At 48.4% G+C, this 12,224-nt stretch overlaps 1 protein-coding gene across 1 annotated transcript; it reads right to left on the bottom strand.

Moving 5' to 3' along the window:
- Nucleotides 1–1,210: 1,210 nt before the first annotated feature.
- LOC114069478 (zinc finger protein 3-like) lies at nucleotides 1,211–1,919 on the bottom strand. The gene has a single exon (XM_027906285.1). The coding sequence runs from the start codon at nucleotides 1,700–1,702 to the stop codon at nucleotides 1,211–1,213; it is 492 nt and encodes a 163-aa protein (XP_027762086.1). The 5' UTR covers nucleotides 1,703–1,919.
- Nucleotides 1,920–12,224: the final 10,305 nt, after the last annotated feature.

The following is a 12,224-nucleotide window of genomic DNA, read 5'->3' as shown; positions in this document are numbered from 1 at the left end:
AGTAGACTTTATTAAGAATATAGGGCGTTTTTATAGAGATGATTTTTGTTTTTTCCTAAGATTTTTGTTTTTCTAAAGAAGATGTTTTTTTTTTTAAGAATTTTGGGTTTTTTTAGAAGTTTGTTGTTCCTATTAAGGATGATTTTTATTTTAGAAAGTTACTGTTTTTACTAAGAAGAGTTTTTTTAGGAAGTAACTTCTTGTATTTAGTAAGAAGATAGTTGTATTTAATAAGAAGATAGTTGTTTTTATTAAGAAGATGCTTGGTTTTTTTTAAGAAGATGAGTATTTCTATAAAGAAGATTCTTGTTTTTATAAAGAAGATTTTTTTTTTCTGTAAGGATGATTCTTGTTTTTATGAAGATTTTAATAATGTAAATACATTCTTTATCGAGGTTTAATGTGTTGTTGTTTTGTTGTCCTTCTGTAACTACCTTGTCTGGGGGTACTGGCACGGCCCCCCCGGGCTGGGGGTCCCTGTGCACAGAGGGGTCCCCCTTGGGAAGGTGCTGGCCCTGGGCACTGCTGGTGCTGCTGGGCTGGGGCAGAGCGGTGTCCCCAAGAGCAAAGTTGTCCCCAGCACAGAGGGAGGGTGACATGAGCGGCCCCTTCAACTGCCCCAAAGCAGGCAGGAAACCTCCTGCTGCCCTTCCTGCTGCAGCAAAGGCACTCCTGGGTCCAGAGCCGGGATCAGGCCGCAGGGAGGCCAAATCCCAAGGGAGGCCCCCAAGACCATGACAGCCTTGGGAATTGCTGGAGGCAGCATGTGGAGAGAAAGATTTGGAGCTGCAGGGGCTGATATTCAAGGCTTTGAAGCTCCAAGCACTCTGGGTTCCCATCCCCACGGCACTGCCCTGGGCCGTTGGAGAGCCCAAAGCCCAGCGAGGGATCCTTGCCCTGCCCGGGTTGCTGCTGCTGGCAGCGGGCACTGGCCCATGGCCCCCACTCAGGGTGACATTTGGAACCTGGTCTAGTGAAAGGTGTCCCTGCTCATGGCAGGAACACTGGACTAGATGGCCTTGAAAGTTCCCTTCCAAACCAAACTGTTCTGGGATTCCATCATTTTAGGATGCTGTGCCCACCAAGGCAGTGCTCGCTCACCAGAGTCACCTGTGCACAGGGAGCTGTCCAATGCCACCGGCCCTCAGAGTCCATTAATCCCGTTGCGGACGAAGCTCTTCCTGCAGTCAGGGCACTCCTAGGGCTTTCCTTACCGGTAAGTCCATTGGTGTTTGGTCAAGGCAGAGCTATGCTTGAAGCTCTTCCCATACTCCCCACACCTGTAGGGCCTCTCCCCGGTGTGGATGCGCTGGTGGGTGATGAGGGTGCCGTTCTGTTTGAAACCCTTCCCGCAGTTGGTGCAGCGGAAGGGCCTCTCGATTGTGTGTGTCTGCTCATGCCTGAGGAGACTGGAGCTGGTCTGAAACCTCTTCCCACATTCCAAGCATTTGTAGGGTCGTTCCCCGGTGTGGATGAGCTGGTGGGTGCGGAGGTTGGAGCTGGTCGTGAAGCTCTTCCCACACTCCCCACACTTGAAGGGCCGTTCCCCAGAGTGGATATGCTGGTGTTGGATCAGGGTGAAGCTGTGCCTGAAGCTCCTCCCACATTCCCTACACCTGTACAGCCGTTCCCCAGTGTGGATGTGCTGGTGCCTGAGGAGGTCGGAGCTCTTCCTGAAGCTCTTCCTACATTCCAAGCACATGAAGGGCTTCTCCTTGCTGGGATGCTGCTCAGGGGCCACCAGCTCAGAGCTCTAGTTCAAGCTCCAGCCGCCTTCCTGGCACAGGCCAGGTCTTTCCTCCTCAGAGCACCCTGAGCTGGCTTTGTAGTCCCTCCTCCGGGGGCATTTCGGGGGCTTTTCCTCCCCGCTGCCTTCCTGCACCGGGGAGTCCTTCAAAACGGCCTCTCCCACCAGGCTCTGCCGGGGGGATTTGTCCTCTGTGCTCTCCGTCCTCAGCTCGGGGCCTGGGGCAGGAAGGAAGAAGGACAGGCAGGGGATTTGCCTCCAGCCCAGAGGGAAGGCCAAGGACATCCCCCAGATCCGGTCCCCACATGCACTACAAGACAGGGCCAAAGGGGCACTGACTTCCTCCTCACCTGCCTGGGGGGCCCGCAGCTTTTTCCTCTTCCTCGCAGCCTCATTCTCCATCAGCCCAAGCTTTGGGAAGGACAAATCCTGCTGAGGGGAAAAAAGGGCTGAGCGTGTTGGTTTGGAGGTTCCTCCTGCCCAAGTCCATTTTTAGAACTCACCGGGCATCCTGGGACCATAAAAATCTCCTTAATGTCAAGTTTCAGTGCAAAAAAAAAAAAACCAAACCAGAACTCCAAGATTCAGATCAAAAAAAACTCTTCCAGGGGTTCCCCTCTCAGGTCTCTCCACTTTGGGGTTCTGGGGGGTCCCTCCTGTTTGGGCTGCTGGGGGTCCTACATGTATTGTGTACCCCCTTCTCCAGGGTCCCTGCCTTCCTTTGGTTGCTGGGGGCCCTGGACTTCCCCCTCTCCAGGGTCCCCCTGCTTAGGGATGTTGGGGGTTTTGGAGGCCCCAGGGGTCCCTCCTCCCCTGACTCTTTGCTTTGGGGTGCTGAGGGTCTCAGGGGTCCCACGTCTCTGGGGTCCCCCCCTCTCCAGGCTGGTGGAGATCCTGGGAATCCAGGAGGTCCCCCTTCTCTGGGCTCTCCTTTCTCTGAGGTCCCTCTGTCTGGGCTGCCGGGGGTCCCAGGACTCGCCCTTCTCCAGGCTTCCCACTTCAGTGTCCCAGAGGTCCCAAGGTACCCCCTCTCCAGGCCCCCATTAAAGGGTTCCTGGACTCCCAAACTCCCCTTTCTGCAGGTTCCCCCCTTCCCAACTTCCAGGCTGCCCAGGGTCCCACGGGTCTGGGACCGTCTGTCTCCACTCTTCCCACTCTGGGGGTCTCAGCAGCCCCCACCGGTTGTTCCTCTTCCTTCTCTTCCTGCTCCTCCTGGCATGGGTCCCCCCTTGCCTGGCCTGTCACAGTTTGCCAGACCCCAGACCCTTCTTTCTTTGACTCCAGGATCCCCCTGCCCCCACTTTCCTGACCATCCCACCTCTCCCAGTCCCTGAATTCCCCCGTTTCCCTGACCCCCAGCCCCCCATTCCTTGCCATCTCCCATCACCTCACCTCCAGCCCTCCTTTTCCTTGATCCCGGGACCCCCTGAAGCCCCTCTCCCAGTTTCTCCCTTTCCTTGACCCTGGGACCACTCTGACCCCCAAATTCCAGGGGTCTCCCCAGTTCCCCACTCCTGGTTTATCCTTCAGGGAACCCCTGAACCACCCATTCCTGTACACCAGATCCGCCCTGCACCCCCTTATCTGGGACCAGGACCCCCTGCACCCCCTTTCCCAGCCATCCCACCTCTCTCAGATTCCACACTGCGTTTTCCTTTACCTTGGGACTCCCTGGACCCACAGTCCTGGGTATCAGGACCCCTCTGAACCCCTTTCCAGCACTGGGACTCCCTTTCACCCCCTTCCTCAGCTCCAGGACCCCCTGCAACAACCCCTTTCCCGGCCCTCCCACATCTCCCAGCCCCCAGGCTCCTCTTTTCCTTGACGCTGGTACCCCCTGGATCCCCATTCCTGTCTTTTCCAGACTCCTGAATCCCCCTTTTTTTTATGGTTGTTTTTGAACACCGGGGGACCCCCTGAACCCCGTTTTCTGACCGTTCTCCCAATCCCCCAAAGACCCTCCCTTTCCCCGACACCGGCGACCCCAGTGCAGAGGCTCTCCCTGGACCCCCCATCCCACCTCTCCCAATCCCTGCCCTCCCCTTTCCTTGGCCCTGGGGTCCCCTCCAACTCCCCTTTCCCAGCACTGTGCCCCCCGGTAGCCCCAAGATTTACCCCAAAACACCAAGATTCACCCCAAAAAAGCACTCCCAGGGTTCCCCCCTCTCCGATATCCCCACTTTGGGGAGTCACGGCGGGGGGTAGGGGAGGGGATTGGGGAACTCTGGGAGTGTTGGGGACAATCAAAGAGTTCCTGACACGTGTCCGGGGCCCTTGTTCAGCCTGCCAGGAATCGACAACAAACCTCAGTCTCGAGGGTCCCCCCTGGCTGGGGATCAAGCGACGGGGACACGAAGGGACCCCCACAGGAACCCCTTTCCCACTCTCCCACCTCCCCTCATTCCCTTCTCCCACCCTTTTCCCGTCGTACTCCCCTCCCCCCACCATCAACCCCAGCTTCCTCCCCTCCCCCCCTCGGTCAGTTTGGGAGGGACCCACCCCCGCTCTCGCTCACTTTGGGGGTCCCACCCCCCCCTTCTCCTTCCCAACTCCCCCTTTCCCCTCGTGTCCCCCCCAAATCCAAACTTACCGGGGGAGATCCTCGCTCGTGGAATGGAAAGGAGGGAAAAGGAGCAGGAGGAGGGGCGGGAAGAGGAAGAGGAGGAGGGAGAGGAGGAGCATCTTCCCCCCCAGTCCATTAGGGGGCCGGTGGGAGGGGGGGAGTGTAATAAACTATATATATTTTAGAGGGATTTTTTAAGCTTAGTAAAACTTCGTATGCATTTCCCACATAGCTGTGAAATACTTCTAACAAACTGCCGTTTGTTCCCGAGGTTGATAATAAAGGGGGGGAAGTCTGACACTGTAATTTACTGCACCCTGATAACACCATTCAAGCCGACAAGCTGGAGACACCGAGAAGTTTCCCCTAAACAAAGAGTCAAAGTGATTTATGAATATGATAAGCCTGGAAGGGGAGGAAAAATACCTATTAAATGCGCATGTTCCAAGCCGGGTTCATCTTGCGGACGCCGAGGAAGACTAAAAATCTTCATCGCAAAGACCCCAGCCCACAAATAAACCCCCCAGCCCACCAACACTGGGAACACAGCCCAGGAACATGCATGGGAAAAACTTTGCAACTGAGCATGTGCAAAGAGCACATGCCCCGGACTATGTATGAATAAGAACCTAAGTACTGAGCATGTCTGGATGGGAACCCAGAGGGTTCAAAAGGGAACTTTGAGAGCTCGGGGCGAGTGAGCTGTGAGAGAACTTTCTTATGTTCTAAATGCCTCCCCCGGCACGCCAAAATTGTTTATCTGCCGCTTACTAATAAATTGGTTTATTATTATAAATTAGTATCTTCAATTTATTTAAGGCATCGCTGGTAACCTATAACAATTTTGATGCCGTGACTTGGATATTCTGGGTCCTTTGACGTACACCCTTGTGATCTGGGGGCACCCTGCCTGGTTTTTCAGCAGCCCAGTATCTTAAAAGAGTTGCGACAATAACCCCGAATCCATGAACCATCCTTAAAATACGGTAGATAAACAATAAAGACCTGCAGGACCCCTTAAATTTTGTGCACGAAGACCAAACGAAGACCCAGGAGTGGTAAGTATAAATCTAGTAAGCCGTTTGGTTGGGGTAGTGATCCCGGGGTGTGAATGTGTGAGAGGTCTCATTGAGGCCAGGCGAGAGTGGACCTCTTGGTAGTGCATTTCTTGAACCCCGCGAGGGACCAAGTCACGAACAGAGGGCGTGTGTGCGTGTGTGGCAGGAGGCACCCCGGAAGATGGGACAGGGGAAAAGTAAGTCCTCTGGTTCCATGGGGATGGGATCCCCCCAAAAAATAGGAGAACTGACTAGGTTACCAGATATAGCGCAAGAGAGTCCTTTAAGACAAATGATAAAATACTGGGATATTTCGTCTAGAAGAGAGGGCAAATCAAAAGAAAAAATGATTCACTATTGTACTGAGGTATGGGGAGGGAAACCCCTTACAAACCTGCACGTATTCTGGCCTGTGTTTGGGTCGTCTGAGGGTTGGATGTGTCAGCAACTGAATACATGGGTGGGCAATAAAAGTTCTACTAACCCTGAAGAAAGGGAATATGCTGAATTATGGATTCCTGAACCAGATGAGGAAGCATCAGCATTTGCATTAAGAGAGAAAAAGTCAGGTAAACCTCACTCGGATAAAGAGGATCCCTTCTGACTCACTCCGGTTGCCCCTCAAGGCCCCCACCACAGTATTCTTCCTGGGGTTTAGAAACACCACCGCCTCAGGGCTCGGACTCAGATGTTGAGTCTCCGATGCCGACAACCCCCCTTGGCAGATTACCCGCAGCATGGCAAAGCAGGGGGAGGGGAAACTGTTTCCACTTAGAGAGATGTTGGTGTCTGGGGGGGGATGGGCAAGGAGGGCCAGAGACAGGATATGTGGCAGTCCCTTTAAACACTGGGGATGTCAGGGAATTTAAGAAAGAAATGGGAAATTTACTCGATGATCCCGTAGGGGTGGGAGTACAGTTAGACCAATTTTTGGGACCAAATTTATATACCTGGGATGAATTACAATCCATCTTAAGTATTTTGTTTACAGTAGAGGAAAGAGACATGATTAGAAAGGCGGGGATGAAGCTCTGGGACCAGCAACACCAGGCAGGGCCAACGGCGGATCAAAAGTGGCCTTTACATAGACCTAATTGGAATAATCAAGACTCAATCCACAGAGGCCACATGGAAGATTTAAGAACAATTATAATCCAAGGGGTCCGAGATTCGGTTCTGAAGGGAAGAAATATTAATAAAGCTTTCATGGAGCACCAGAAAAAGGATGAGACCCCAACAGAATGGCTTGAGAGGTTACGAAAAAGTTTCCAATTATATTCAGGAGTAGGTCCCGCTACACCCGTGGGCCATACTTTACTAAAAACTCAGTTTGTGGCAAAGTCGTGGGTGGATATCAGGAAGAAATTAGAGAAGGTGGAAGACTGGCAGGAAAAGGGATTGGATGAATTGCTGAGAGAGGTTCAGAAGGTGCATGTCAGATGAGAGGCAGAGAGCGAGAAAAGGCAAACTAGACTTTTGGTGGCAACTGTTCAGGCAGGACAGAAAGAGGGAGTGAGGAGGGCTGAGAAACCAGGAAAAGAACGGGTGGAAAGGCAGATGGTGGAGTGTTACTATTGTGGAAAAAAGGACATATAAGGAGGGAATGTAGGAAATGGATTAAAGATGAAAAGGAATTCAAGGAGGATTAGGGAAGTCAGGGGCTCTATGCGCTGGGGACTCCAGATAAAAAAGAACCCTTGATAACTTTGAAAGTGGGTCCCCAGCACCAGGAGGTGACCTTTTTAATGGATACCGGAGCTGAAAGGTCAACTATACAGTTCTTACCACCTGGATGTGAAATATCAGGAGAAAAGTGTTGTGTGGTTGGAGCAAAAGGGGAACCTTTTAAGGTCCCTGTTATAAAGAGTGTATTGGTGAAGCAGGAAGGGTTAATCGGGACACTTTTACTGTGGGACCATAGAGGCCCCCTATCCCCCTGTACACTTTTAGTTTGCCTTAAGCTATATTTCGTAAACTGCATTTTGCACAAGAAGACTCTGTCCTGTGCTGAGGGCATCAGACCTTAAAGGAACCACAACAAACACTGGGCAAAGAACCCCAGTCCCATAAATCTCATCCAGAGGAGCCAAGGTGACATCTCAATAGGTAATATAGGCCCAAAGCCAGAGGTTTCTCTAAGGCTGAGTGATCAGAACACAGGAACAATAGAAAGAATGAAAGGTCCCCAAGGTGAGGTGAGGATGAGGATTAAAAAAGCAACCCCCAGGATGAAGGCAAACAGGATCTCCCACCATAATATTCCTCAAAATAGAGATCACGCCTCAATCTCCACCCCTAACTCCACCTGTTATGAATATTGTAATCTATGTTGTAATCATTGCCAAACCTGTATAAAGTACTCACTCTAACCTAACCAACTCGGAGCCTTTTTTCCCAGCACTAGCTGGCAGGCTGCCCGGCCGTCAATCAATAAATACCTTGCTGTTCTAGGCATAAAACTCTGTCTAAACAGTTTTTTATCTGCTTTTTTGGGCATCATTGGTAGAATCAAATTGTAAATATGGGACTGGGACACTGTTACTGTTGCCTGAGGCTGAATATAATCTGTTAGGGAGAGATTTGACTGTGGAGTTGGGAATAAAATTAGAAGTTGAAGAAAAAGAGTTGAAAATTAAATTGTGTCCCCTTACAGAGGTGGACGAGAAACAGATTAACCCTGAAGTCTGGTATACTCCGGAAACTGTGGGAAAATTAGATATTGAACCATTTGAAGTAACTATTAAAAACCTGGAGATTCCTGTAAGAATCAAGCAATATCCCTTACCTAGTGAAAGCAGGAAAGGGCTGAAACCTTAAATTGACAGATTATTAAAACAGGGGCTGCTTGAGCCCTGTATGTCCCCTTTTAATACTCCCATCCTTCCAGTTAAGAAGGCAGATGGAAGTTATCGGTTAGTACATGACCTAAGGGAAATTAATAAAAGGACTGTAAGTAGATTTCCAGTAGTCCCAAACCCCCATACTTTACTGAGTCAATTGAGCCCTGAATATCAATAGTACAGTGTAATAGATTTTAAAGATGCATTTTGGACATGTCCCCTCAAGGAGGATTGCAGAGATTATTTTACCTTTGAGTGGGAAGATCCTGATATGTTCAGGAAGCAGCAACTTAGGTGGTGCGTGCTGCCCCAGGGCTTCACTGAATAGCCTAACCTATTTGGACAAGCTTTAGAGTGAATCTTTTGAGAATATCAACTACCTGAGGGGGTAATATTGCTTCAATATGTAGATGATTTGTTACTAGCAGGGAAAAACCAAGAAGTAGTGAGGAAAGAAACTGTTAGAATGCTGAACTTTTTGAGTATCCAGGGTCTGAAGGTTTCTAAATCTAAGTTACAATTTGTGGAACAGGAGGTGAAATACCTGGGACATTGGATCCACAAGGGTACTAAGAAACTGGATCCTGAGAGGGTTAATGGAATTCTGTCACTGAAAGTTCCCAGTAGTAAGCGACAGGTGAGACAGTTGTTGGGATTGTTTGGATACTGCAGACAGTGGATCGAAAATTATAGTTCTAAGGTGCAATTTTTATACCAAAAACTGACTACGAGTGAATCCTTAAAATGGACTCAGGAAGATGAGGAAAAATTAGAGTGTCTCAAAACTGATTTAGTGAATGCTCCCGTTTTAAGTTTACCCGATGTAAAGAGACTTTTTTATCTATTTGTGGCCACAGATGATGGGACAGCATATGGAATTTTAACTCAGGAATGAGCGGGAAAGAAAAAGCCTTTGGGATATATTTCCAAACTACTAGATCCAGTTAGCAGAGGGTGGCCTACTTGTTTGCAGGCGGTGGTAGCTGTTGCTCTAATTATAGAAGAAGCAAACAAAATAACATTGGGAGGAGAATTGAAAGTTTATTCCCCCCATAACATTCCAGGAGTGCTTCAACAGAAGGTTGAAAAGTGGATTACTGATGCCAGACTCCTGAAATATGAGGGAATATTAATACATTCTCCCAAATTAGAAATTACAACCACTAACTTGCAGAATCCAGCACAGTTTTTATATGGGAGTCCTGAAGGAGATTTAACCCATGATTGCCTTCACGCAATTGAAGAACAAACTAAGCTCAGATCAAATTTGGAAGAAACAGAAGAGGGGGAGAAATTATTTGTGGATGTCTCCTCCCGAGTTATAGAAGGGAAGAGGAGATCAGGATATGCTGTAGTTGATGGTAAAGGACTAAGATTATTAGAATCTGGATCCCTTAGTCCTACCTGGTCAGCACAGGCATGTGAATTATATACAGTGCTAAGAGCATTAGAACTTCGGAGAGGAAAAAATGCACAATATATACGGATTCAAAGTATGCATATGGAGTTACTCACACTTTTGGAAAAATCTGGGAGGAAAGGGGACTTATCAACTCACAGGGGAAAGGATTAATTCATGAGGAGCTTATCATAAGGACTCTACAAGCTATAAGAGTACCTGAGCAAATAGCAGTGGTGCATGTTCGGGGACATCAGAAAGGAATGAGTCCTGAAATTCGGGGAAATAACTTAGCTGATCAAGAGGCTAAGGCTGCAGCCTTATTAACTGTTACTACTGACTTAAGGGGGAGCAAAGGATGAGAGAAAACTTTAACACCTCAGTTTACCAAACAGGAAACTGAGAAACTCAAAGAAATGGGAGTGATTGAGAAGTCAGGGGGATGGGAGCTGCCGGATAGGTGACAGGTGCTGCCTAAAGCACTAACCTGGAAAATAATGAAAAGCATGCATGGTAAGACACACTGGGGTACCCAAGTGCTAGCTGATCACTTTGCAATTAAATATATGTGTATTGGAGTCTATAATATACCTAAGAGGGTAGTATGGAGTTGTGTGACATGTCAGAAAATTAACAAGCAACATCTTAGGCAACGCATCCCAGGGGGACGAGACATGGCACATAGACCGTTTGCAAAAATCCAGGTAGATTTCACCGATCTCCCTAAAGAGGGCCGTTATAAACATTTATTAGTATTAGTAGATCATCTCACTCATTATGTAGAGGTCTTTCCTACAACCTGGGCAATAGCTAATACTGTGGTAAAAGTGATCCCGGAACATATCATGCCAAGATATGGAAACATTGAAACCATAGACTCAGACAGAGGCTCTCACTTCATATCTAAAATAGTAAAGGAGGCATTAGCCCCTTTTGGAACTAGATGGGAGTATCATACCCCCTGGCACCCCCAAAGTTCTGCCAAAGTGGAAAGAATGAATGGGGAAATAAAGAAACAATTATCAAACTAATGTCAGAAACAAAAATGTCTTGGATTAAATGTTTGTCAATGACCCTACTAAATATTAGAACCCAGCCTCGAACAGACACAGGAATATCACCTGTCCCAGTTTAAATGGGACAAGGGTCTTTTGCTGAGGATGGATTAGGAGGAAAAGACACAAACTTCTTTTTCTAAGCAATTATAAAACCGAAATTAGGAGGCTACGATTGAAGGAAAACAAATTATGGAAAAGGGAAAACAAAAAAATAACAGTCTCTTATTAAAAGGTATGTGTGTATTAACAGGAACACGAAAAAAAAAAAAAGTAAAACAACCAAGCAATACTCCTATACCCACCAATAATCCCCTTCAAGAACAAAACTGATAAACCAGCAAAAGGAAAAGTTAAATAGTTCAATTTTAGCACCCTTTGGTGCAGTTCCAGTCACAGTCAGCAGGGGGCGCCTTCGGGTCACTGGAGATGCAAAATTTGTAATGTCCTATACCATTCACCAGGTGGCGCTGTTGAGTTACCAAAGGTGCAGAACTTGTAGTGTCCTATAGTAGTCACCAGGTGGTGCTGTTGTATCACTGGAGGAGTAGAACTTGTACTGTCCAGTGCCCGTCACCAGGCGGCGCTGTGAGATCCTTGGCTGCCGCCAGGTGTTGGAGGGGCGAAGAAGGGGAAGGAAAAACAACAGCAATAAAACAGAAAGTTCTCCCAATGGTAGAAAACTCACAAACTTCAGCTGATTAGGGTGCGTTGTAAGCAGGGCCTGCAGTCAGCAACATCTAAGCCGAGAGCAGCAGCAAAAAACTCCCCTCCAACAGGAAAGAGACATAGAAAACCCCAGCAGTGCCTGCAGCCTGCAGCCGCTCTCCTCCGGGCCACGAGACTGAGCTAACACTCCGTCCCACCTCCTTCCAGCCACACACCAGGCCCCCCCCCCCTTTTTTTTCAAGGAGACTGATCTCTTGGCCATTACTGAACCCGGCCGATTCTTTTGTTTCACCTGATGGCCCATCACACAGAGCACACATGCAGGAGGGAAGGGAAAGAAAAATTCCTTGCTGAAATCAGAACTATGACATTATCCACCCCTAATTTCTTTTCCCTTTGCTATGTCACCATACATCTATCAAATTGAACTTTTTTGAACTCCATACATACATACATTATTCTAAACTATGTACACTTTCACAAATATATAGGTACAAATACAGGTACGGAGTTATGGCCTGTTTACCCTAAGATGATATCTCCTTGAGGTATGCACTGGATTTCTCCATTTTGTTGCATGACCCACCATGTGAAACCAGGTCCTTGGGCAAAGACAACTCCACGAATGGATTTGCCTTTGCTCGAGGCATGGTTAACCCAAACTGTTTTACCTAACATAACTCTCATGTGAACCACTGGGACCTTGTCCCCGTCTACAGTGTGAAGGGGCTCTGATTGGGCAGGGCCAGCTCGATTGACGGAACCTCTAGTGTTGACTAACCATGTAGCCTTTGCTAGGTGTTGATCCCAGTGTTTGAAAGTCCCTCCACCTAATGCTTTCAGGGTAGTCTTCAACAGTCCATTGCACTGTTCAACTTTCCCGGCAGTTGCTG

This window comes from Empidonax traillii, unplaced genomic scaffold (assembly GCF_003031625.1).
Source record: "Empidonax traillii isolate 1590-97213 ecotype Southwest subspecies unplaced genomic scaffold, ASM303162v1 scaffold1271:size254589, whole genome shotgun sequence".
Lineage (NCBI taxonomy): Eukaryota > Metazoa > Chordata > Aves > Passeriformes > Tyrannidae > Empidonax > Empidonax traillii.
Note: the sequence above shows the minus strand (reverse complement) of the source record. Positions and strands in the feature narration are given on the sequence as shown.